Source organism: Mchenga conophoros, linkage group LG14, assembly GCF_057382185.1.
Source record: "Mchenga conophoros isolate Kocher_MC1m ecotype Shallow Benthic linkage group LG14, M_conophoros_male_GT1.1, whole genome shotgun sequence".
NCBI classification, from domain to species: Eukaryota; Metazoa; Chordata; class Actinopteri; order Cichliformes; family Cichlidae; genus Mchenga; species Mchenga conophoros.
The window spans coordinates 11,767,533-11,795,223 of record NC_140539.1 but is presented as its reverse complement, the minus strand read 5'-3'; the positions used below and the strand labels follow the sequence as shown (position 1 = coordinate 11,795,223).

The following is a 27,691-nucleotide window of genomic DNA, read 5'->3' as shown; positions in this document are numbered from 1 at the left end:
TTCCTTCCGCATTCCCAACCCAAATCTTATCTAGTCAGCAACTTGTAGTTCCTTTAATGGAAATAAAATAGCACAAACATATTCTGTTTTGATTAAATAAAAGCTATTTTTCTCTGAAAATGTAAAATGTGTACGATCCCACAACAATAGAACACTGCCACAGGTGAGTAATACTATAGGAGACAATGCGGCGCTGCTCTGTTACAGTTAAACATAACTGTGGGCAGCCAGGGGTCAGCCTCAGAGATTAGCATAGTTACTCTGTGCAGCTTCGTACCAGTCAGGCTGGCCTCGGCCTCGGGGCGCCTCTGGGCTGGAATTGACAGCAGGAGGGAACGGGATGTTTGTCAACAGGAAAATGATAAAGCTTACGCGGTAAAACCTAGAGAGAGTGATAGCATGTTTACGTCACAACTGTGCACATTAGCCTGCAGAAATGAACCCTTTCAAGCCAGAATTATTTTTATTTTTTATTTTTTTGAAAATTAAGTATATATTGTAAAGAATCCCACTGATGATGTAGAAGTCTCCAAAACTCATGTATCAAATGTGATAAATTTGGCCTAAAGGGTTAAAAAAATAGAATGGATGACTCTTTGCTTCACTCAGTGCTGGTCATAAATGCAAAATATCTTAGACTACAGCAAAAATAATGTCAGGACTACTGTATCAAGCCCTGACCTGTCTTTGATTATTTCCTGAAATCAGTTTGTACTTTATTGTTTTCTGCTAGCGATTAGAAAACATGGTTTACCTCAGCCATAGTGGCTCCTTTGGAGCTATAATACAATACTGTACTGATTTTTTATTTAGTTTATTTTTTTTTTAAATGCGGGTGGTCATGTTTGACTGTGTCTGGCTTACTGTTCATCCCTTACATATTGAACCCATTACAGGATGGATTCTGGAAGAGCGACGGTCTACCAGACATGCTTGAGTGAAGCTGGCATAAAGCTTTGGCAGAAGTGTGCGCAATAATGAGGCAATGCCAAGCAATACCATACTTCTCGTCCCTGTCCTTTAGATGTGTCCCCAAAGGGCTAACATACATGTCACCAATGACATACATTGATTAAAGTCTGAGTGTGTGGATTGTAGTGAGCAGTATGTCACGCATGTGCCTGTGAGTTGAGAGGGCACAGTGCACGGCATATGTACTGCACTGGTTTCGCTGGCACTGCGTGTTGGTGCTTGTTTGTGATGTTTGGTGTGTGTGTGTGTGTGTGTGAGTTTGCTTTGGTCGTGGGAGCTTACAGGCTCTGTGCGCAGAGGTTCCCTAATCCAGTGTTTTGAAATGAGCCCTCCAGCTGTTGTGGGCTTGAGAGACTGCTGCCTTGGAGGGGGCTTACAGATGATAAGATGCTCCTTCTATCTTCATTCCTCTAGGATCTTTAATTCTTTCTTTCTTTCTGTACTTTAGTCTTTCTCTGCCTTTCTGCTTCCCTTAAATCAAGCACATTTAATACCTATGTGGCCACTGAGAAAACACACTTGCACTTGATCTCATGTTGCCAATGCAATCGCGCATTCTTGTTAAGGCCGCAGCTCTTCGCATGAACTTCTTCCTCTGTGCTGTTAATCCCCCATTAAGAACAAAGATTGATTCCTTGCAGAAAGTGAACACTACATACACAGAGGACAGAGGAAGTTCAGATTAGAGCAGCAAGCTAAATCTTTGCTGCTTACTGTTTTTATGACAGGGGCTGCAGATTGCACACGTCAGTCAAGTGAGCAACAACGAAGAATCCCGCGTCTCTAAATATTGCATATAAATGAAATTGCTTGCATTTTTTGTAGGGGTGGGGGGTGACTCTCTTTTTTTATGAGTATATATCTTTGACAAAGCAGAACTGAGTGAAGCAGTTTGAGTGCTGCATATCTCCCCTGGCCCAGCTCTGAGCCTGCAGGGCCTGTTGTGTCTGCCAGCAGAAAGAAAGCGTAGGAAGTCCAGCAGGTTTTGGACAGACAGGCAGAGAGCAACAGGCAGTCTGTCAGCTCGAAAATATTACACTGATATTCAAAAGTAGGCAGAAGCGAGTCAGTAGATGGGAAAAAATTCTTATATTCGTTTCCTTATCATAATGTTAATAATTACTCATATATATTCTATTGCGCAGTGTGGTCATTGCTTGCACTTGGGATCTAGCTTGACTCTTGACTACAAACCATAATTGACATCCTGGTGGTTCCTACTATTGATTAATGCTAAGATCCTCATTTTACATTACCACTGACAAGGGCGATTCACATGACATGATCAATTATCTGTAATCATATCAGCGCATCATCCTCCTCACCGTGTTTAGATAAGATTACTTCCCAATGGGGTTTTTTGGACATGGATACATGCTTGCGGGGGAGATCTAACTTAATTTAGGCTTTAATGTCTTTAGCCGGTCTCGAAATAGGATGCAGCATGTACATATCTGTCTTTGTGGGTCTGTTGTGGATGGCAGCTGAGTCCAGATGAGGAAAGTGGCTCCTTAGTTGTTTACTTTGAGAGGAAGCAACAAATCTAACATTACTCTCATCATTCAGTATGCACAGATTCAGACGTTGCTGTTTTAGGAGAGGAATAAAATTAACATCTCGTGACATCTTATCATTTTTTCCCCCATTTAATTGCACATTACGTATTTCATGTGATCCCTCTCAGTGCAGCCTTGTTTGTTAGTTGTCAAAAGCATCTCAGACGAGGAGTTTGGCTCTCAGCAAATCATGTTTGTTTTGCTGTAAAGATGAAAAAGCTGTAAAAAAAATGTCACATATTAAAGATATTGTACATGGCAGCGTTTTAGCTTTGGATTTCTCGTATCGTCTGTCTCTGTGTGTGTGTGTGCGCGTTTCTGTTACTCACACACTAAAGCAAGCGTTCTCATTTTTAGGGATTTAGGGGATCTAATAGCCTTCAGGAAACCTTTTGAAGATGCTGCTTTTCTTACAAAGTGCAAAGATACATCTGTTGGGAGTTTCGGGGAGAATTTCTGAATTTAGACATCTGCTCATCTCTCTCGCTCGCTCTCCCTCTCTTTCTCTCTGTTTCGTTTGGTACTGCATGTGCTTTTCTTTTGAGAATCAAGACGCTGATCACTGACTCTTTTTTTCTCCTGCAGTCTGTGTGCAGGCACTAGATGTGACAATGTCCCAGCGCAGTGTCCAGGTGGCTCGTGGCCAAGCAGCCATCCTGCCCTGCTCCTTTACCACCAGCGCTGCCCTCACCAACCTCAACATCATCTGGATGGTGACACCGCTGTCCAATGCTTACCAGCCAGAGCAGGTATGAACCACTTGCATCCACCCACTGACCTGAGTCATCTTTTACAGCTTTTACAGCTGAGATTAGAGTCACAGGTGTGTTAAAAAGCATAGTCTTCATATTTAGAAGACAGACTTGTGCAGTGCAATTAAGCATGTCAGAGCCTTATTTACTAATCTGAGAGTTTTGCTGTGATTGTTGTAATTAACTGTAGATGTTTGGATGCTGAATTGGTACACAGTCAGTGTTGCCATGCACTCTGCACATCAACTGAAATGTCTGCTTCTGAAATCTTATTTTCTAATGCAACACTACTGTATGCGCATCTTGTGGATGGGTTCCTTACAGTCAATGCAGGTACACGAGAGTTTGCTCTGTTTGAAGGTGTGCTCAGATACAGCGCAAAGAGAATATGAGTGGCTGCAAAAATGCATCACACGTGTAGAGAATGAAACAAGCAAAAGGGAAGTGTCATGTAGCTCTTACATCTTATGGCACGACTCTTTTGTTTATATTTTGCCCCCACAGACCCAGACTATATAACTAATTGTTATTGTGCTCTTGAGGAATAATTCTTTATACTTTCTGAAGGTCTTTTGAGGTTGGATTTCAGCATCAAACTTGACGTCTGTCAAAGTTATAAATGCAGAAAAGCACAGTAAGATTTTGATCCACCTTTCAATACCATCTGGAAAGCAACAGCGTCATTTTTCAGCATGGCAATGATCACAAACACACTGCAAAGACAGTAAAAACACACAAAGAAACACAGCCAGTCATGAATTGGCCTTCCCAGTTCCCAGACCTCAACATTATGGAAGCAGTCTACAATCATCTTTAAAGCGCAACAACAACAGCCAACATCCAAAGAACAGCTTTGAATGACCTTCAAGAAGCCTGAGAAATATTCCTGAAGACTACTTAAATTACAAGAAAGCTTGTCTAAGAGATTTCAGGCTGTGCTGAAAAATAAATATGATTGGTGCACCTATTTCTGAATTTTCCTGGCAAGGTAAAAAGAAATTAGGGGTGGATCAAGGCTTTTGCAAAAAAACTATCTATCTAGCCCATGCTAAATTTGCATATGCCAAAAATATAGTTGCACTGCTTAAACAAAAGCAGACAGAAAAAATAATTCCCTTTTCAGTGCATCTGAACACACCTTTACTACATCAGTTTTGTAATTAATAGAGATCACCATACTTTAAAATAGAAGTAATGTAGTAGTAAGCTTAATAGTTTACAATCTGTGTGCTGCAGGACGCCTCTTAAACAACATATGCACAGCCAAAGCTTCAAACTGCTTTCGCAGCGCTGATTTGATGTGGAAACACGCAAAGACATGGCAAATTTAAGTTACTCGCCGACTGCTGATGCTCATTTTGTTTATCTGGCCTCGTTTATAGCAGTCTACTCTCTCACCTTCCCTCCGTCCCTCTCTCGCTCACTCTTCATCCCCTCGTGCGGGACTTCTGTGATTCCATTTGAATTGTTTAACATGCAGCTGCAGGCCATACAAGCTCACCTGCCTCCCTTCACTTTGAACCCCAGTGCTGGTCGGCCGTCCAAATAACACAATCATCTTCTGCACTAATTAACTCACGCCCACGACAGGCTCTATATCGCAGCTGTTCTCCACACACACAGACACACAAATATGCACAAATGCACGCACACAAACTGGAATTGAACAGACTGCTGGTCCAAATGTAGTGCGGATCCACGTGCCTACATGCGGGGCTTATATACAGTATGCATTCATGTGTGAAGTCTGTAGACAAAGTGCACAGTCTAAGTGCGAATACTGACGTGAGTACATACATCCAGAAATTCACACATCATGGCATGGTTATGTCATGTGTACACCTGTCGCTTGTATGGCTGAAATTGGGGAGCTGTCTAAAAAGTGTGTGATGAAATAAAGTGCTGCGTGGTGCGACAGAGGTCATTTTAGAGAGAGGAAGAGTGTGTTTGTCATAAATGATTACAGTTGATGCTGAAAGCCATTAAGAATGACTGAACAGAACTCCATACACTTGCGCAACCTGCATTAGCACTTTAGTGAGCACACACTATGACCACTCAGAGCTCTCTCTCCTCAAAATGCCATGTTCGTGTTGGTCCGTACCGAATCATGAACTGTTAGAAGGCGACGGCAAAACTTTGTCGGCCTCACTAAAAAGTGCAAATGTAGCTATTTGTTTTCCCCGCTACCTTTATTGCATTTTTGTCTAAGGCATCACTATCTACTTCATAGCCTTTAGCTTACACGGTCGACCCCACATTATAGGCTGTGGGAACTTAACTATGAGCTCTATATATTTTGTTTATGAGAGCAGGCAGTGTGACAGGCTGGTGCATTTGTTGTCTGCTGGGATCCTGATGTATGAAGGAATTACTCTGGAGACAAAGTAATTTGTATTTTGAGTTAAAAGTCACAATAAACCCCAAATCACTCCATTAGAATATATTTTGGTGTATGTTTTAAAAATGGATAAAATGTCTGCCTGTATTATTAAACAAGTAAAGAGTTGACAACCACCCAAAAAACTCTATCTCAAGTTCATCCTCAGCTCTGTGCTTTTTAGGATCTTTTACTTATTGTTATAATTTCCAGTCATTTCTGATTCACTTTCAGCATTTTCCTGTGATTTTTTTCTTTTTTTCTTAAACCAACAGAAAAAAAAGCTACACACACACACACACACACACACACACACACACACACACACACACACACATACATATATATATATATATATATATATATATATATATATATATATATACTACCTGGAGAACAAACAGAGAAGGTAAGCAATTAGCTAGAGTCTAAAGAGCCACATATTTCCCCCAGGAGTTAAGGTAACAAAACAGAGCTGAAGGGGAAACTGACCTCAAATGAATGTTAATGTTGCTCCAGAACTGTTAACTCCTACACATTATTACATTTAAAGGTCTTGACATTAGTGTTGTATTTGCACCTTGCTTCTTGCTGCTCAGCATAAGGTAATATAGTAGCTGTAGATTCAGCAGAAAAAATCCCTCCCTTCAGTCTTCTTCTGTTCTTTTCTTTGGCATATGAATGACCATTTTATATAACATGAAATAGTTCACACATAGAGACCTCCAAAAGATATTTGTTCTATTTTATGGTAAAAACGAATGCCCATTGATAGTACCAGGCTTTGCCATTTAAAAATGGGTTCAATTACCTTTCACGGCATGTATTTTTTGATGAAAGACATCTATCACCAACATAAACCAATATAATTACATGCATAAAAGTAATAAAGGTAACGTATTTAACCTACACCAAAACAAAACAACAATTGAGTGCATGTGGTTTGTATGTGCTTTGAAGTATTTAACAGTGCTAGCATATGCATGAGCATTATCTAGTGGCCATGTCAGCCAATTACACTCCTAGACTCTAAGGCTACCCTGAAGGTTATAGCATCACCTCCAAGATAGCAACAGGGGTTACCAAAGCATCTACTTTGTTTGGGTTCTCACCACTGTATAATTAAAGAAACAGCTAAGCTTAGCTAAGATAGCCAGCTGGTGGTTGTAGTTTCATATTTAACAGACACATGAGGTGCTACATATTGAAGTTCACAGAGATTTCAGATTCCAAAGCATGATAAATTAGACTTGAAAACTTGCTCAAATGCTTCACACATTGTGATAAAACTGTGAAAAACTGTGATTTCTAAAACAGACAACTAATAATATGTTCATGGAGGAGTCTGCAGTACAACACACACTCTTTCACTATGATAGAGAAAGCTAGCTGAGGACATCTGGCTGGTATCTTGGGATGATGCCCACTCAGAAATTTGTAGGACACCTTAATGGAAACTTCCACCCTGATGCTTTCTTTTACACTTTATATGACATAGACTACACCGTGCAAAGTCTCCATGACTTCAGTTATACTGAGGAAAACCTCCATCAGTAATTGTAATTAATTGTAATTACCTGAACCTACTATAATATGACAAGAAGCCAGTATCGTCTGTGTTGCATCTCTCCTATAGCAACAAAATTGTGATGTAAAGCAGCGGTCCCCAACCCCTGGGCCTCGGACCGGTACCGGTCTGTGAGTCGTTTGGTACCGGGCCGCGAGAGTTGAGGCTCAGGTGTGAAATGTATAGTTTTCAGGGTTTTTATCGGTTTTCAGCGTTATTTTGTTATCGTTTTTATCGTTTACTCGGTTTTCCTTGGTCTTTTCACGTGTGTTATGAATAAATTTTCTTTTTTTCGGTACCGGTACTAGTTTTATTTTGTTGTATTTATCCGCGACACCTTAAAGGCCGGTCCATGAAAATATTGTCGGGCATAAACCGGTCCGTGGCGCAAAAAAAGTTGGGGATCGCTGATGTAAAGGAGCAATAATGTGAGAGCTTCACTGAACAAGCACTTACAGTGCATCCAAAGTGAAGTTTGGAACCACCAGGACTCTTCCTAGAGGTGCCCGCCAATCTGACCAATCGGGATGGAAGGGACTTAATCAGGGAGATGACCAAGAACTCTATGGTCACTCTGAAAGAGATCCAGCATTGTTATGTGGACAGAGGAGAACCATTTCTGTAGCACTCAACCAACCAGGCCTGCATGGTAGGGTCCAGAATGACTAGACTGAAGCAACTCCTCAGTAAAAGGCACATGACAGCAGGCCCGTAGCTTCCCAAAAGTTAACTGACGCACTCTTAGACCATGAGAAACAAAATTATCTGGTCTGATGAAAAAAGGTTAAACTCTTTGGCATGAATACCAAGTGTCAAGTTTGAAGGAAATCAAGCACCACTCATCATCTCGTCAAGTGGTGGCAGCATAATGCTGCGGGGTGTTTTTTCAGCAGCAGGAACTGGGAGACTAGTCAGGGTTGAGGGAAATGTGAGTGTAGCAATGTACAGAGACATCCTTGTTGATAACCTGGTTCTCGTACTGGGGCAGGGCTCATCTTTGGAAATTTACTCCATTTTGGAATAAAGCTCTAACATGACAAAATGTTGAACAAGTAAAGCGCTGTGAAGTTAAGTGTACTCTTTATTAGTGCTCAGAGAATTCAAGCTTGAATCTCTAACTGTGTAAACTTTTACCTAATTCCAGTTGTAGTCATTTTTATTCTCATGACCAGACAAGCTAAACTCCAGATTCTAACATGTTGGTGCATAGCTCAGAGAAGTGTACCTGCATGTTTGCATATTCATGTGCTGTTTTCTGTGGATGTAATCTGTCTGACAAATTGCTGTGGAGATCAGAAGTCTTGGCCTCACACACACGCACACACACACACACACACACACACACACACACACACACACACACACACACACACACACACACACACACAATCAAACTCAACACTTACCTGTTGTTCATCCTCATAAAGGTGTTTGCTGGATATCGGGGGTCCTTATGCTTAAATATGCTCCAACTTTTGTAAAAATGCTTTTATTGTGGCGGGACATCTTGTAAAATTGCATATTGTTTTCTTTGTTGTTGCAGTTGATGATCAAAAGTTTTAGAGAAAGGTGTATTTTCTCAGCACTAATGAAAACGTTTCTCATTTTCAATATTTGTGTACCTTGGTCATCTCCCTGATTAAGTCCCTCTTTTTCTTAGTTCCTGGAAAAAGAAGCTTAAAATATATATATAATGTTGATATAGTAAAATATGTGCCGCATCACTGAAATGAATATTCTGTGAAATTGAGATCATAAAGAATATGTGATGCAGAAATGATGCTGATCTTTAAACGAGAATATAGCCTGTGTGCCTGTAAAGTCAATTTAATTTGAGCAGATTCCATTAAACGTAACGTCTTAGCATACATTGTACTTATATAGCAAAACCACACCGAACATTTACATGTGCTTCCATAGTATATTTGTACTATACTGTACTTTGTATTTATCAGCAGACAGGTATTTTACTTTATTTATTTATATATTTGATTACTTTTCCACTTGTCTACCTCAAGGGACATGAGTATGCAGAGTCAACTTAATTAGTTTTTTATTTTCTGCTTTTTATTATGTTATATTATATAATTTTTGTGTTTTACAAGTGTATTTCCAAAGGATGGTTTAATGGGAAAAATCCTTTTTATTAATACTGGGAGTTTTTTTTAGTTTACAGTGGAATGTGGTTATCGTGATTATGGTGAGTTTTTAATACCGTTCCAGGCTTAGGCCAACGACATGGGCACTTTATAAGCAACTCAATTTTATGGGAGTCGTACTTCGTGTGAGTGACTCCAGGCACAGTTTCTCCAGTGCTGTCTGAAGTTTGAAGTCTCAGTGAATCTAGTTTGACCTTCAGTATTTCATCTAAGTACAAGCCCCACTGTTACACACAAGACACAGCTCAGATTATCAGACAGGCCAGTGAGATTACAGGTTTAGTTCAAACAGAGTTGTGCATTAGATCAGTTACAAGTGAGAGGGTTCTTATAGGACCCCTCTCACACCTCCCATCACTTCATTCTCTTGGTCAGTTGTTGTGCCACACCAACTGACCAAGCATTTTAAACATTTGGCAATGTGTGAAAATGTGCTGGCAAAAGAGTCAAAAATAAATAAATAAATAAATAAATAAATATATATATATATATATATATATATATATATATATATATATATATATATATATATATATGTACTAGAGTCAAAAGGGTAAATGAGGTAAATCCAGAAGTATATTAGTAAAATGGGGTTTGGTCCCATATTGTTCAGAACATGTCTCAAAGGATAGAAAGAGATAACAGTTGCAGCTTATAGTCATAAGATTGAAGGGAGCTGTGAGGGTTTAGAGATTTATTCAGGCTTTATTGAAGCGATGACAGTATCTGGCATGTCAGGGGCCAGGGGGTCCTTGCACGGTCAGTTAGAATTGGAATAGGAGTACGAAACTGGTACAGCAGTATCTGAAAGTTCACTATGAGCATTCGTTTGCTACTCACACTTACAGGGTATATCGCGCAGCAGGAGAACGACTGGGGATGTAGCACAATTTGTGCAGATGCTTGTACTGTATCTATGTAGGATTTTAGGGGTCAAAGGATGAAACAGAGGTTTACCACTGGGCCAGTTGGGTATCCAGCTAGTCCAGCTAGAGTTCTTAGGGCCGTCTGCCATCTGAGTGCCAGCCATGACCTCTTTTCTATCTGTTCATAGCCACAAAGCCAACCAGGTCACGCGAGGGAATGAGGTGATTTATACATACACATAGATACGGATGGATCGACATAGCGGACAGAGGCAAAATAAAAACAAGTCTACAAAAAGGAGGGCTTTTGGGATGCACCATAAATGCACCACTGTTCTCATGCTTGTGATTTTTAACATCTTTTTAAACATACATTGGTTTGATTTATTTCTCCTTAATCCATCGGGCATTTGTTTCTGTTCCTAAAATTAATACCTGCAGAGTAGAAGGAGTTAGCGTTGCCAAAATGGGCTTGATCTGCAGCACAGGTTAGGACCTGCTTTAATCCTCCACTCATTCATGCACACACTCAAAACGAGCCCAGTCAAAACGGCGTGTGCGAGGCCGATTGATTGGATCGCTTTCCCCGAGCATGCAGATTATATTGTTGGGTCATCAGGAATATAGAGCCAGGTCAGATCATGTGTTAGAGAAAGGAAACAGAGAGGTATGCACAAATGAACCCATTACAAAAAAAACACATAGAAGGAAAGAAAAGAATGGGCAGTTATTAAACGGAGGAACACTTATTGTGACATAAGAGTCACAAACACTTCCATGCTCCACACACACACTTGCACACTCTGCTCACAACTGATACACTCCTTGTGACAAAATGTATCTACAGTGAAAGACACACACACGCAGAAGAGATGCAGTTGCAGGCTCTCATCACAGCTGAGGAGCTGCCTATTCATCTGCACATAAGAGGACAAAGCGAGCGTGCTGCACTCAGGAAATTGCTGCCACGCAATTTACAATCGTTAAGCAGCGGTGGAGGACACGGTCACATACGCACTCCTGCACTTTCATCCGAACTATCATTCTCATGCATGCACGCGCACACAGAGCCGTGCACACTCAGGCGAGAACACACTGGTGCTGGTTGCCTCTCCGCCTGGGTCTTTGAACAGTTCAATGAGGCCTCTTTTCAGCAAAGTGAATAGCCCCTCTGATTCCCCACCACGCTTTGTGTGTAGGCGTATGCGCCGCGCCACCATGTGAGTTGGTGCGCGCGTGTCATGACTGCCAGACTTGTGTGCATGTACTGTGTGTTTGCGTGGGTCCTTCATCCTTTGTGTGGGCCCAGCTGAGGGGTGAGAGCTGTTTTGCATGTGGCTCGGCCTCACAAACGAGCTGTTCGGGCCAAATTTGAAGCTTCTGGGAAGCTTTTAAACAACTTGGTCTTTCATTGGCTTTTAATTTCAATCCTGAGACAAGATCAGCTCAACCTGAACCAAGTGTGGAGTCTGTGATTGTTCTCAAAGGTCACGGATGTAATGATAAAATGATAGCTTCTGCCTTAAGTTCCTGCTGGGTTTGACCTCTTTGTGCAGACGTCTGCCTGCATTGCTGCTGTCAGATTGGTCATATTGCAGTTTATATGTTTCTAATTTAAAATGTTTTCAATTATGCATAACATTTAGTGCATGCTTTTATGTGAAGAGCCTTACAGTAGCATGAAAGCATACTTTTAGTGTGTACTTCTCCCCCTAAATCTACCCACTGAGCTAGAAAGGGCCACTTACAAATGAAAAGGTTTTTTTTAGTTTGTCTGTTTGTTTGTTTGTTTCTTCCAGAGAAATAAGTCAGTTTGCTCCATTCTATCCACTGTCTATTTTTAGCCTCTATGTAGAAATAGGTCTCTCTCTAGTGAGAGTGATGTGTAACACTAAAGGAAACGTCATCTACAGGTGAGGACAAAAATCATTCGTCCCTCTATGAAATCTAAAGTTTTTGTTATTGTCAAAATTTTCCCAAGTGCTTGTTTAGGAGTGCAATGGATTTTGAATCCAGCATTTTTTAACTTTACTAGCATAAATTATTTATATTTGTGCACAATAGGAAAAATAAAATTACCAGTCAATATTGAAATGCTCAGTTTGTAAAATGAAGTTAGAACTGAGTGTTATCTTTCAATTTGAACAGTATAAAAACTGCAAGGGTTGGCGCTGTCAGTTGAGAAAGCATCATACCAAAAGCAAAATAAATCAGTTTAGACTGAATGCTCACAAAGCAGGAGATGGATAGAAAAAGTTATCATAGCGTTTCAAGTGTCAAGAACTCAAGAAATTTAAGGAGAGCCATGCAGCACCGAACACAGAACAAGCCTGGCAGCGGTATGTGAATAACTTAGCCAAGTTGGGAAAATGTAGTCTCAAAGAAGACAACAAGTATGCTTAGGACAACCTTTAGATTATGCATACTTTTTCAGATGAAATGAAACTGAAGCTCTTTGGCCAAAGAGATGCTGCTTGTGTTTGGAAAAAGAAGGGAGAGGCATCTGGCTCAAAGAAGACCATCCCCACAGTGAAACATGGTGGTGGGAGTATCATGCTGTGGGGACGCTTCAGTGCGTCTGGAATGGGCAATCCCCTCAGGGTGGAAAGAACCATAAGGAAAGTAGGATACATGAATGTTTTTGAAAGGAAACCTCAAGCATTCAGCAGCAAAACGAGGTCTAGGTCGTCATTTTGTTTTCAAACATGAGAACATCCCAAAACATGTGTCACTCCCAGTGAAGAGCTACCTCCTGGAAACCAAAGTGAACGTTACTGACTGGTCTGCACAAAGCCCAGACTTGAATCCCTATGAAAATCTTTGGGATGAACTGACAACCAAGGTCCATGCCAGAAGACCGTCAAATCTGGAGGAGCTTATGAGTCATTAAAGAAGAATGGGCAGGGATTGCTCAGGCGACGTGGGTTAAACTTGTGGAAATTGCAAGAAACAACTGCAGGTTGTGATCCAGACAAAAGGATATGCAAACATTAGCATAAGGAGGGCCAAATAGTTTTTTGGTTATTATTAAATACTTTTGGTTTCAGTGTGTAAAATACAAATAGGATGTTTGGAAAAACTGCGTTCCTTGTTCTGTTTAAGAGCACTTGGAAAATACCTTTGAAAAAACATTTTCAATGGGGGTAATAATTTAGTCCTCATCTGTATCTTTTAAATTACAGTAAAATTGACACTGTGTGCAACAGTATTTTAAATATTGAGTTTAATTTAAATTTTTCTCTGGTCCCTTATCCAGGTGATAATTTACCAGGGCGGTCGGGTCTTCAGCCTCTCCAACCACCTCAACGGTCGTGTGGGCTTCGTTGCCACCATGCCAAGCACAAGTGCCTCCATCTTCATCAACAACACCCAGGTGTCCGACACTGGGACCTACCAGTGCCTGGTCAACAACCTCCCAGACAGAGGGGGGCGCAGCATTGGTGTCGTCGGACTCACAGTGTTGGGTAGTGTACACCAGCACATTTCTTTCATTATTCTTTCCACAACTCCAAAAATAAAAAGGAGAAAAGGAAAGCGTTGCGTACTTCATAACCTGAGAGCACGTGGCGCTCACTTTTTTAAAAATGCATCTCAAGTGCCAGCTAATAACAGTAAGGACCAAAAAAGAAGGTTTTGTCTTATTTTCTTCTCTACCATCTGCAGATCTTTATTAAAGAAAGATAAACAGCACAATCATCACTGTGGCAAAGTGGAAACTGTTCAATTTGTCAGGAGTCCTTTTAATAAGAAAAACATCATATTTGACTGTTTGATTAATGAGACTGCACATTTTTTAAATTATGTAATTCTCTCCCCTATTTGGAAAAAAATTAGTTTTCTTTTGTAAAGTGGTTAACGCACCACCGCCCACTCTCTCCATCTGCCAGTGCCCCCCTCGGTGCCAGCGTGTCGAATCCAGGGGACGCTGGATGTAGGCAGTGACATCATGCTGATCTGCAAATCAGAGGAAGGTATTCCCACGCCGTCCTACTCCTGGGAGAAGCTGGACGCGCTGCCCAAGCTGCCGCACAACGCCATGCAAGGTATTACAAACAAGCTGGCCGTCGGAGTTCCCTTTTGCCCCACCTTCGCTGGTAAATCTCACACGCATAGCGTAGCTCAGACTCCAAATCACTGCCACCTGTCATGTGCCAGGCCTGAACTACTGCCCCCTTCCTGACTATCCTCCTCCGCTGACCCTGCTGAGGGTGATGATGGATGGATGTAGTGACTCGAACCTGTGAATTTGTGAATGAGCTTGTGTGTGTGTCAGCAATGTGTTTCTGTAAGTGAGCAAAGTGATATTGCTTTGTGGTGCTCCTTCCTCATGCTGAATACCAACTCTGCCCACACGTGCCATTGTGAGATCTGCAGTTGTGTCATTGCTGCGACCGCAATACATACAATAACTTTCTTCTGCCATCCAGCGTTTAATATTTACAGAAACTGGAGTTGCATTTGGTTTTCAGCATCAGAGAGGACTGGTGTGGTGCACTCTCCTTTCTTTTCCAGCTGTGCCCACTGCACAGTGAAATAATATTCATCACTGGTATCTTTCTTTGTCTGTACACTACTGGTCAGTAGAAAGCCCACTGTGCAAAAGTCACATCAATTGCAGACAGCATATTATCATAAAAGTGAAACAGTCTTCTGTTAACAGGTATGAGTCCAATTATCTGAGCACTTGCAGAGGGAGAATAGGAAATGTGTACTCAGTAAATCATAATTGCAAATTAGGCTGCAAAGGTGGTTGAATAAATGTCAATTATCTTCTTTTGTGATATGCTAATTTGCAATTTTGGCAATCAGGCCTTTGAAATGATAACATCGAAAAGCGCTTCAAAGAATCTGACTCACCACAAAATGGAGTGGCGTTAGCACAAATGAACAAACAAACAACAAAGACACAAAAACAACCTGTCACAAAAATTGTTTTTTTAAATAATCTAGATTTTGTTGTTGTTGTTGTTTTCTTTTTCTTTTTCAATATTTCAGTTAGACTGTAAAGTTTCATCTGTGTGCACGAGTATTTTTAATGTGTATTGGTGAACACTGTTCATTTCATTTCAGTTCAGTTCAGTTTTATTTATATAGAACCAAATCACAACAGTTGCTCCAAGGTGTTTTATATTGTAAAGTAAAGAAGCTAAAATAATACAGAGAAAACCCCACAGTCAAATGAGCCCCTATGAGCAAGCACTTCGTGACAGTGGGAAGGAAAAACTGCCTTTTAACAGAAGGAAACCTCCGGCAGAACCAGGCTCAGGGAGGGGCGGCCATGTGCTGCAACCAGCTAGGGGAGGGGAAGCCAAAAGCCACACTGTGGAAGAGAGCCAACAATGAATAATAAGTCATGCTTAAATGCAGAATGCATGCATGGGACGTCCCCAGCAGCCTAGGCCTAGGTCACCTGATCGAGCCCCAACTATATAGTTAGGGCTTGATCAGGTGACCTAGGCCTAGGCTGGATCCCAGTTAGGATTCAGGAGAGGGTGTCTCTCTCCTGAATCCAAACTGGGAGCTGGTTCCACAGAAGAGGGGCCTGAAAGCTGAAGGCTCTGCCTCGCATTCTACTTTTAAATACTCAAGGAACCACAAGTAAGCCAGCAGTCTAAGTGCTCTAATGGGGTCATACAGTACTATGAGCTCTTTAAGATAAGATGGTGCCTGATCATTCAAGTTTGATTCTGGGTTTCACAGGGAAACAATGAAATAATACTCTCTCTCTTTCTAGTCCCTGTGAATCTTGTCCTGCAGCATTTTAGATCAGCTGAATACTTTTTAGGATACTTAATAAGTTTTTAGGAAAACCTGATAATAATGAATTGCAGTAGTCAAGCCTAGAATTAATAAGTAGTTTTTAGTCCATGCATTTATGGAACAGACTAGCAGCCATAAAATAAATCCACTTCATTAGTGAAAAAACACACTTGTTAGCTTGTTTTGCAACATGTAGCCCAAAATATGACTCACTACTGAGGTTATACTTATAGCTGCAGGTATTATTTACAGTATAAATAATTTAACAGCCTCTAAAATAAATTTTGCATTAATGTATAATATATTAAGTTTTTACCTACAATTGACATGTCCGCTTACATAAAAAAACAGCAAACAAACATAACAAATGTATCTTTAAATATTCACGTTTGTTTTCTTCTGCTTGCATTTCATTCAAACTGTAAAGGGATCCTGGAATCCAGTGCCACTCCTAATCCTCTGTGTGTTTAGTTTGACGCACACAGCTATGACATCTGTCATGTCATTGCTAAGAAAACAGTTAAAGATCTGGCTGACTTCCTCTACAGCGGAAATATGCAAGATAAGAACAAATAAATAAATGAATAAAAGCTTATGCAATTTAAATGAATCCAGTAGTGTACAGCTCAACCCTTTCATCATTTATGAAAAAGGAATCTTCAGTTTTATTGTTCTACTGAACAACATATTTGCACAACTGGGATTAAGAAGACAATAGCACCCTCTATTGGTAGTTAGTATAACTTGTTCAGCGGAAGTTTTTAAAAGTATAAATCAATGTAAGTGTGTTTGAATTATTTAAATGTGCGAGTTACAACACAGGGTCCATATGGTTGTGTTTTAGAAACTTTAATTACTATGTGGCTCTCTGTATGTGCGTGCGTTTGTGTCCTTTAGACCAGATGCAGGGCACTGTCACACTGAGAAACATCAGCACCACCACCTCAGGACTCTACCAGTGCACATCCAGCAACGCTATCGGAAAGAGCACTTGTCTGCTGAACCTGCAGGTTGTTGCACGTAAGTATACTCAAACATCACAGGCACGGGTAAGGTGACACGTGTCTGTTTGTTTAAGATGGAAAGGCTGCTAGTGGCAGAGCAGAAGTCTTCTCGGTGACTGACAGCCATCAAACACAGACATAAGCAAACAAACAAATGTGACAAAATCCAGCCAAACAAAGGGCACAGTCAGAGCCGCTTGCACACGGCAGCACTTGACATCTGACACCAGGAAAAAAACAGAGGTGATAAAAGTGACAGGGTCGGGCAGTTTTGATAGCTTGACAGAAAGGGCTGTAACATGTTGTTTTCTTTTGGTCATCTGACAGTGTGTGACAGGCCGGGGCTCTGTATCAGAGTGCTGAGTCTGCCAGACATGCCAGACTTGTGATTTGCTGACACAATACAGACGTAAAGGCTCGTGAATGAGATTGTATTTTATTTTTTTATTAAAAACAATTTGAATCCATTAATTATGACAAAGAGATTGCTTTTTACAAAGCCATATATTAAATAAAAGGCATGATGTATATGTTTAACAAGGATTGTCCCAAACTCTTTTTGACAAAGTTAGTCAGACGTTAGACTTGAAAGAATCTTGTTTATTTATTTATTTTGGCAAGTACATCTGTTGTGTAAAGTTGTGTCAGCTGGGCGCTGAAAATTGTTATTTGGCACAGAAAAGGTCAGTTTAGTACATCTGGGGCTCTTTCATTAAAGCAAGACAAAGTTTTCAATATTCAAAAATGGGTTGGTTTTTTTTTATATTTTATTTATTTATTTATTTATTGGACGATTTGGAAGCTGCCAGCCTCGGTGGGCAATTGCCTGATGTCGGAGGATAATCAGCTGTTCTAGTTTCTTATGTGGCTTTCAGCCTATAAAAGCTGCACTGTGTGCTCAGTCTGTTATTATCAAGTGTGGACCACACCTTATTTTGTGTCTTATTGTAGTGACACCTTATATTATTCTGAAATACCTGACATACAGATCTAGTGATGTATTTTAGGAGCTATATTAAGGCAAGGCAAGGCAAGGCAAGGCAAGGCAAGGCAAGGCAAGTTTATTTGTATAGCACAATTCAACAACAAGGTGATTCAAAGTGCTTTACAGAGACATTAGAAACAAGAACAAATAAAAAGCATGATTTAAAATTGATTAAAACAAGCAAATAAACTAACTAACTAATTAACAAACAAACAAACAAACAAACAAAACAGTATATAAAATCAAAACAGATAAAATCAGAACAGTAGATAAAATCAGTAGTTAATGTAAGTTTTGAAATTTAAGCTTAAACGTGTGGATTTGGTGCTTTACTCAAATGCAGCTGAGAACAGGTGAGTCTTCAACCTGGATTTAAATAAACTGAGTGTTTCAGCTGATCTGAGGCTTTCTGGGAGTTTGTTCCAGATATAAGGAGCATAAAAGCTGAATGCAGCTTCTCCGTGTCTGGTTCTGACTCTGGGAACTGATAAAAGACCGGATCCAGATGACCTGAGGGATCTGGATGGTTCATACTGGGTCAGGAGGTCATTGATGTATTTTGGTCCTAAACCATTCAGAGCTTTATAGACCAGCATCAGAACTTTAAAGTCTATCCTCTGACGGACAGGCAGCCAGTGTAAAGACCTCAGAGCTGGACTGATGTGGTCCACTTTTTTGGTCTTAGTGAGGACTCGAGCAGCAGAGTTCTGAATGAGCTGTAGTTGTCTGACTGATTTTTTAGGTAGACCTGTAAAGATGCTGTTACAGTAATCAAGCCTACTAAAGATGAATGCATGGACTAGTTTTTCCAGGTCCTGTTGAGACATCAGATCTTTTATCCTTGATATATTCTTGAGGTGATAGTAAGCTGACTTTGTTATTGTCTTAATGTGTTTTTCTAAGTTTAGGTCTGCATCCATCACTACACCCAAATTTCTCGCCTGGTTTGTGGTTTTTAGATGTATAGATTGAAGTTCTCTGGTGACCTGTAATCGTTTTTCTTTGGCGCCAAAGACTATTACCTCAGTTTTGTTTTTGTTTAGCTGGAGAAAATTGTGGCACAACCAGTCATTGATTTCCTCAATGCATTTACCAAGAGCCTGTACAGGGCCTCGGTCTCCTGGTGACATTGTGATATATATTTGTGTGTCATCTGCATAGCTGTGATAGTTTATTTTGTTGTTGTTTATAATCTGTGCCAGTGGGAGCATGTAAATGTTAAACAGAAGGGGTCCCAAGATGGAACCTTGGGGAACTCCACATGTGATACTTGTCTGCTCAGATGTGAAGTTACCTATTGATACAAAGTATTTCCTGTTTTCTACGTATGTTTTGAACCAGTTTAGTACAGTTCCTGAAAGACCTGTCCAGTTCTCCAGTCGTTTGAGTAATATGTTGTGGTCAACTGTATCAAATGCTGCACTGAGATCCAGTAAAACTAGGACTGACATTTTTCCACTGTCTGTATTCAGACATATGTCATTAAACACTTTGGTCAGAGCGGTTTCAGTGCTGTGGTTCTGTCTAAAACCTGACTGGAAGGCATCGTAGCAATTATTCTGTTTTAAGAAGTAACTGAGCTGTTGAGAAACTGCTTTTTCAATGATCTTACTTAAAAACGGGAGATTTGAGATCGGCCTGTAGTTGTTCATTTGTGTCTTGTCAAGATTGTCCTTTTTCAGTATAGGTTTGATTACAGCAGTTTTTAGTGATTCTGGAAACACACCTGATAATAAAGAAAAGTTGACGATCTGTAACAGGTCTGACTCTAAAGTCTTTGAGACCTTTTTGAAAAAACTTGTTGGCAGGACATCTAAACAGCAGGAGGAGGAGTTCAGTTGACCTAAGATGTCCTCCAGGTCTTTGCTGTTAATAGGTTGAAACTGTTTCATGGTGTTTAAACAGTTTTTCGGTGGACACAGTACATATCCTGGATCTGCTGTTGATGTACCAATTGCTTGTCTAATTTTTTGGATTTTTTCAGTGAAGAATTTGGCAAAGTCATTGCAGGCCATGGTCGAATGAAGTTCAGCTGCCACTGACACAGGAGGGTTTGTTAGCCTGTCAACTGTAGAAAATAAGACCCGAGCATTATGGCTGTTTTTAGTGATGATGTCAGAGAAGTAGGACCTCCCTGCACTCCTCAGTTGTAAATTATAATTGTGAAGTTTCTCTTTATAAATGTCATAATGAACCTGGAGGTTTGTTTTTCTCCATCTGCGCTCAGCTTTCCTACACTCTCTTTTTTCATTTTTCACCAGTGTGGAGTTTCTCCGTGGAGACTTTTTCCTTCCAGAGATAACCTTCACCTTAATGGGAGCAATAGTGTCCATTACATTTAACATGTTAGCATTGAAGCTATTGACGAGCTCATTGACTGACCCTCTGGGCAGGTCAGGTGTTAAGGGGAAGACCTGGTTAAAAATTGCACTACTGTGTTCAGTTATACACCGTTTTGTGATCACTGTTGTTGATATATTTGTGTGGGCTGAGATTTTACTTTCAAAGAAAACACAGTAATGATCAGACACGCCCACATCAGACACAGTAACCTTTGAAATGCTCAGGCCTTTGGAGATCAGTAGGTCAAGAGTGTGTCCTCTATTATGTGTGGCCTCTGTTACATGCTGAGTCAGCCCAAAGTTGCCCAGAGTGTTACTCAGGTCTTTAGTCCCTTTGTCCTGAGGGTTGTCCACATGAATGTTAAAATCCCCAGCAATAATTACACAGTCAAAATCAACACAGATCACAGACAGCAGTTCACTGAGGTCATTAAAAAAGTCTGTGCAGTATTTGGGAGGCCTGTAAACATTAAGAAACACAACTTTGGATGGGGCCTTCAGCTGTAAAGCCACATATTCAAAAGACTGAAAACTTCCAAATACATTTTTTGATTCTCTTCTCTGTGTGTAATGAAATGAAATCTGTTTACTAGATAATTTTTTTAAGTGTAGTTTTGGCCAACTCATCCAGCTCTCTGGTCATTTTCAAATGTCATCCTCTTGTCTGTCTGTCCTGCAGCCCAGCCTCAGAGTGTAGGTCTAATAGCAGGAACCATTGCCACAGGAGTCCTGGCAGTCGTCATCTGTTCCCTGTTAGTGGTGGTCACACTCTTCTATTGGAAGAACAAGAACAAATATGATGAGGAGGAGATTCCCAATGAGATCAGGTTTGGCTTTGATTGCTGTTTTTCCATTGTTCTTTTTTTCTTTTTCATTACTATGTAGCTGGTGTGAAAGTGCATCTGCAAGCTTGTACGCTCACCACGTTTACTCAGTATGTCTGTAACCTGTAACGCAGCGGCACTGGCATGCTGAACTTTTATGGAGAGCACATTTTCAGCTTTTGCTGACTGTGTCAAAAAGGTGATAATTCTGCTTTATTATTGAGGCCACGCTGTGCTGAGTGCTTGTACTAGACAACATACATTTGATGATTTGCCCCCTAAATGCACTGTGTGCTTATGGAATGAAAAAAATATTTGGAAGATATTTCAATGAAATGCAGTTCAGTAGACCACCATCACAACACACAATGGAATCAGTCAACAAAAGCAAGGCTTTACGGCAGACTGTTGGAAGGTAGTAGATTGCACTATGCTTGATCAAGTGGCTAATGGGTGTAGTTTATGTATTTATTCAGACTGAATACATTTATATTTAAAGATAAGCTTTTATTTGTCCAGTGACTGATGTGTAGGAGCCGTAAAGAATGCGTTTACCTTATAAGGTGTTAAGGCTATTAGGATGCAGGGGCGTTTCCAGGATTTTTTTTAATGAAGGGGCACAGAGGGAACCAAGAGCCAAGGGGGTGGGGAATCAGAAAAATATTTCAACTTCCTATATAAAAATATATTATATAGAACTTTTCATAATTGTATGTGTTATTTTATTTAAACATTATTTGTTGCTATATGTAATTTTACTGCCAAATAAGCAACTAAAGATTTCAAATAAATTGTGTTGGGATGTCTGGTTCCAAAAATAAAGTGGAGTAGAAGTAGAAAGTAGCATAACATAGAAATACTACTTATAAATAAAGTACCAGTAGTATCCAGTATCCATACTGTCTGTTACTATCAGGTGAAAAGCTATTTAACAGTCCAGCTTTTCTCCATTTTGTGCAGTTTTTGTATTTTGTCATCAAAGCGTTTTGTTTGTTTCTCAGAATTAAGCAGCTCTTTAGTCAGTCTTTCCACGACATTGTTTATACTTAATATAGAGTTTCTGTTGAAGTAAAGCAGGGTTTGTTTACTGAGCTAATCACATACTTAGTGTTTCAGAAGGTTGCAGGGTGACATTTATGGCCTGTCTGATGTATTTTAAAAATCAAAAACATGCAGCGTTGGCTTTGTGCTTCCTGTTGTAGAATATTAAGCGTGTCAGCACTGAAAGCTCTGAAAACTACACCAGTAATAGGCTTAAATGTTCTTCCTAATTACAGGCTAGTTTGTCTTTTAAATCCTCTGTCAGTTGTTTACCTTAGCTGTAAATTTGCCACTAAATTACTCCAGGACTTATTTGGAGGATAAATTAGTTTACTTTCAGATATCTGTAGCTCTGAGTAACTGAGATAGCAATAAAACTGTCAGTCCACCCTTACACTTCTGCTTTTCCTCAACAGAAAATCACAAAGAATACACTTCATCTCATATGCCTCAGGAGCTCAACTCCATTTCCTCATGAAAATAGAAAAACAGAAAGGCAGGAAGTTTTTGTCGACTTCATTTGAAATACTTTTGAATACATATAAAATTATTTGATCATAGTTTTGACATTTTTTTGTTGCTTTACTCGCACACGGCTTCGCAATGATTATCACATTATATTTAATAGGCTCCACGAAGATCAGAGTGCACACATGAATACATAAGCACCTTGTAGATTCTCAGTAGAACTTTTGCTGCACTGTGAAGCTGAATTAATCTTTTATGGAAATTTGTGCTAAATATATGAAGCTGAACTAACTGGCCTTCACTTCTTGTATTACTGACATCTTTTATCTGTGATCTTTTGCTTTGCTATAAATGCACAGGATTAACAAAATAAATATCATAAAATTGCGTTTAATGAAAAACAGTTTTCTAATGTTTTTCCCCATGCAAACCATAAACGTTGGTACAGGCAGTTATTGTAATCTGCGTGTAAAGCTGTGCATGTCTAACTGTGCTCTCTTTCAAATGTCTCCTCAACAGAGAGGATGACCTTCCTCCTAAGAGGTCATCATCAGTAAAGGCTTTCCATGCCGACGCGTCCTCCTCAGAGAACGACACGCTCACGTCTACCAACACGTACAACAGTCGTTACTGGCACAACCCCAAACCCAACTATGACACCAACTCCTACACGCGCTACAATGGAGACGCTCGCCAGACCTACTCTGCCGCTGCTCACGGCACGCACGGACACGGCCCAGGCCAGAACGCAGCACAAGGCCACGGCGCAGCAGTGACAGCGCCAGGCTCAACCCCGCTCTCCCGCCACCCCCCGCCCACGACAGCAACGACGTCGTTTGCCAACGGCAGCCACACCCTCCCGCCACCAAAGACTCTGGTGGTCACCACAAACTCTGCCCCCTCCCCTCCCAACATGGTGCGCAGCAACGGCACCGTGAGCCTCAAACCGGTGGTGACGTCCGCACACGGGCAACACACACACTCCTACGCCGTGAGCCAGGCCACTCTGGAGCGGATGGGGGCGGTGCCAGTCATGGTGCCTGCCCAGAGCAGAGCGGGCTCACTTGTTTGAAATTGAGTTTGAGGAACTGTTAGCTTTCAAAACGAGACTGAATGAGTGTTCGGTTGCAATGTTTGAAATCCGCCGATGAGAAGCAGACTAAATATGGGCTGAAGCAGCCCGCTGCCCTTTACAGCTGTGTCTTTCTGTATGTCTCGACCTTTTTATCTCCAAACAAACTGGGATTTTACAGTGCAGAGTTCATTTGATGCCAATTCCTTGATGGACCGGTGTTTTTTTTCTTTTGTTTGTTTTTTCTAGAGAAGCACTACGTGGTATCTGATCATCCCCTTAACTGGATGGATTTCATTGGTGGGTTCAGTGGCAACTATTTTTAAAACCATCTGGATGAATTCCCAAAGCTGGCGTGAAACATCCTACAGAACCTGGATTCCCAGGTGTTTTTCAGGGCTGGATCATTGTGATGATTGATTTCTTTTGTTTGTTTGTTTTTTAAAGCAACGCACATCGCAGTGTGTCCATACTGCATGGTCAGACAAAAGCAAGCTTGGATTCTTAAATAAATGCATGTGATCCCTGATTCAGAACATAACAAGTTTGCTTTTTTTTCCCATTTGTTTGTTCGTTTTTCATTTTTGTTGTAATTTTGGTTGAGGGAAATGATAGAGATGATGAGGATTATACATGAAAACGTGAATGCTTAAAGTCTGATGGCAGTACCCCAAAGATGAAGGTGTGAATGAAATGATGGGGTTTCAAATGGCCTTAGAAGCTCGTAAAGGCGAGTGGGTGTTACTGGGTGCAATACAAGGCAAAACATACATTAAGTCACTGAATGAAAAGTTTTAATAATAGTTTTACTAACATTTTGCTTTTCCCATAACATCTAAAGTTTATCACACACACAGAACAGTGGTAATATTTGAAGAGGGCACCAGAGAAAAAATTGGTGCCACTTTCCCAACAGAAAGCTACTGTCCACCGGATGGAGATGGACCTTAGTGTTTGCTGTCTTTATTCTTGCTGTTGTCCTAGCCTGGTTCATGACACATCACTGCTGCTTTGACATGAAATAAGCTGACCGCTTATTTCATAAATGATTTTTTAAAAACACAGAGATAAATATATATTTAAAGCTGATTTTTTTTTCTCTGTCTAAATATTTTTTTTAATGTACATATTGCAAAAGTAGGCTAGATTGTAAATCAAAGAAAATACACATCTAACACATATTTTACAGCTCACATGTCTTAATTTGAAAACAGGTTTTTTTCTGCTACACTGGTAACAAGCTAGGTTTCATAGACTGTGCTACTGGTTTCAGTGAAGGGTTTCGTTAGGAGATGTGGGGTAAATGCAGTGTTTTAACACGGATGGCTATGTGTTTCATTACAGCTTATGATATGTGTGTTGTATAAGGTACTGTATTTCTGACCCACCATATTTGTATTCCAACCAAATTTCAACATGTCCCACCTTTCCAAATTTAGCCATGTTTATTTCTTTTTGTGCCTGAAGGCACCGTTTCTTATAAATCCTTCTAGCAACGATGCAATATTGGACACAGCCGCTTTTTAAGGTAAATGCAGTATTGGAAAATGTGTGTGTGTTTGTTGGAAAAGTTAAAATGTGCTGTTTAGCATTTTGTCTTACTAGACAAAACACTTAGAGAGCAAGTGTTCTGTAACAAATGCAATTGTGTCACTTGTGTCACAAAAAAATGTTTTATATAGACGACTTTACTCATTTAATCAGGGGTTGATGTTTATTTACTTTAACTCTTCGTACAATTTGCCTACGTACTCTTTTTGGAAATAACAGGATTTCTGCACTGATTACTAAAAAATGATTTTTTTCTTATTCATTAGATACACACTATCTGACCAAACCGATGACAAGTAAACAGATGTGCTCTTCAAGTCTTTGATAGAAGTAAGAAAAAAAGTTGTCTGTAGCTGAAAAAGCCTCCATCCAACCACGACACTTCCTCCAACATGCTTTCCAGCTGCGATGAGGTTTCGTTGTTTTTGTGCAGTGCCTTTCAAAACATACTTTGTCTGTTTTTGACAAAAGTTCAAATTTTCTCATCAGTCCATGTACGGGCTCAGAAGTTTTTAAAAACTTTCAGTAGATGTTTTGAAAGTTTAAAATCAAGCATTCTTCTTCTTCTTCTTCTTCTTGTATTTTTGATTGGCTGTCATGTTCTTCCATTAAAATCATTATAGTGAGAACTGAAGGTGTCTCACTGTTAACCTTTTTTTTTCTCCTACTCTTTCATTTCACCTCTTTCCAAAACCAAATTGTATTTATCCATAGCTATGACTTGGAGGTACGCTTGTACCACATTTGATGAGTAATCAGTTCAGAAATACTTGCACTTTTCAAAAGGTAACTTAAAGTCAATATTTGAACATTTTTAAATGAAATACTGATTTTCAGTACTCACTTTCAGACGAGTCCCACCAAATATTTTGATAATGGGAGCAATAAATATCAAGTTATACAGGCCTAATATGTTATGATGTTAATGTCCTGACAGTTACGTGTGCTTCACCATAACCCAGAATTGCTTTTCTGACATTATAACGGCTGGTACTTTGGATCTCCATATTCTTCATTTATTCAGTATTCAGTTTACATTAATCAGTTACTCCAGTATCATAAACTGACTTGCTCATGTATGGTCTGACTACATGGACCCATTTCTTTCTTTGTTTTCCTTTGTCTACAGTGCTGGAGAGCTACGGCACTTGAACACACTGATTTTAAATAGAGCAAGGCTAAACGAGGGCAGATGGTCAAAGATCAGTGATCGCATCCCCTCCTTTTTGTCTGTCAGTGTTTTCATAATAAAGTCTTTGTGAATATTTCACTCACAATCTCTTCCAGTGTCCCTGCCCTGAACACTTTCTGAAAGCATTACTGAACTCTTATTCTAAGGCCTTTAGCTTTATTCCTAAAGAGAATGGAAAGTTCCAAAAGTAAAACTAAATGGAGTTTATTTGTTTTCAAGAGATAAGGCGGAAAGAGAACACAATCAGTAGAAATCTACTGAGGTTTTAACCCATATTTAACAAACATCTTCTGCTGATGGCTGGCAAGAACGATAAATAGACTGCATTTATATGGCGCTTTTCTGGTCTTAGTGACCATTCAAAGTGCTTAGTGTCAACAAGGTGGTAAATGGGTTGTGTATATAGATAAATGTGATATATTGCCAATAGTGAAACCAATCTGTAAATATGTAAAGAAAAAGAAACACATCTCATTCTGACTGTTGGGTTGAAATGAAATAGGAAAAATAACACTGGAGCTTGTAGTGAATAAATATTGTTAATACATCCTAGTCGGCATCCTGCTCATTTTGTGTATGTGTGCTTGTGACATGATGCAGACTCCCTAACTGTATTTCAGTGAATACATGCACTGAAATACACTGATACACTTTCAATTTCTTAGTCAGCAGTAATGACGAAGAAACTAGTGTATTACCCCAGTAATATAGGTAAAATACAGTTTCCTTGGAAAGTTTTCTCTCAGACTCATAAATTGGGCCCTTGGTGGTGCTGGCTGTAAAGACATCCATAAAAAGGGAGTGGTATGGAATAACAATATGAAAAATAACCATGTGTTAGTTTCTTCACACCCTCCTTGTTTCTATTTGAAATGACTTCACACTATTACACAATTTCACTTCGGACTTGAGCCAACGTTTATTTCTTTATATTTTGCTAGAAAAAAAGGAAATAGGTTCAGGGATTTATTAAAAGGTCTAAACATACATGGATATATAATATATAAGGCAAAAACAGAGTTAGACTCATACCAAATACTGACTTGAAAGTCAGTATTTGGTATGAGTGCCTTTATTCTTTAACACAGCCTGAATCATTGGCAAGCTTTCTTGTAATGTCTTTAAGTTGCCTTCAGGAATACTGTGTTTTACAGATAGCTGTAGATGCTCAGTGTCTCTCCTGATCTCCTCCGTACATAT

General features: G+C 40.0%; 1 protein-coding gene across 3 annotated transcripts in view; it reads left to right on the top strand.

The window, feature by feature from the left end:
- igsf11 (immunoglobulin superfamily member 11) overlaps positions 1–26,956 on the top strand; it is a 123,818-nt gene extending 96,862 nt beyond the window's left edge. For 2 of the 3 annotated variants that reach the window (XM_085245254.1, XM_085245255.1), the window contains 6 exons: positions 3,114–3,277; positions 13,509–13,716; positions 14,140–14,295; positions 16,910–17,032; positions 21,023–21,170; positions 23,196–26,956. In XM_085245254.1, coding sequence (XP_085101380.1) covers positions 3,114–3,277; positions 13,509–13,716; positions 14,140–14,295; positions 16,910–17,032; positions 21,023–21,170; positions 23,196–23,748 — 1,352 coding nt within the window. In that variant the 3' untranslated portion in view covers positions 23,749–26,956. Of the gene's footprint in view, positions 1–3,113; positions 3,278–3,330; positions 3,614–13,508; positions 13,717–14,139; positions 14,296–16,909; positions 17,033–21,022; positions 21,171–23,195 lie in introns of those variants that run through there. The other variant, XM_085245256.1, reaches the window with a different exon arrangement.
- The last annotated feature ends 735 nt before the right edge of the window (positions 26,957–27,691 follow it).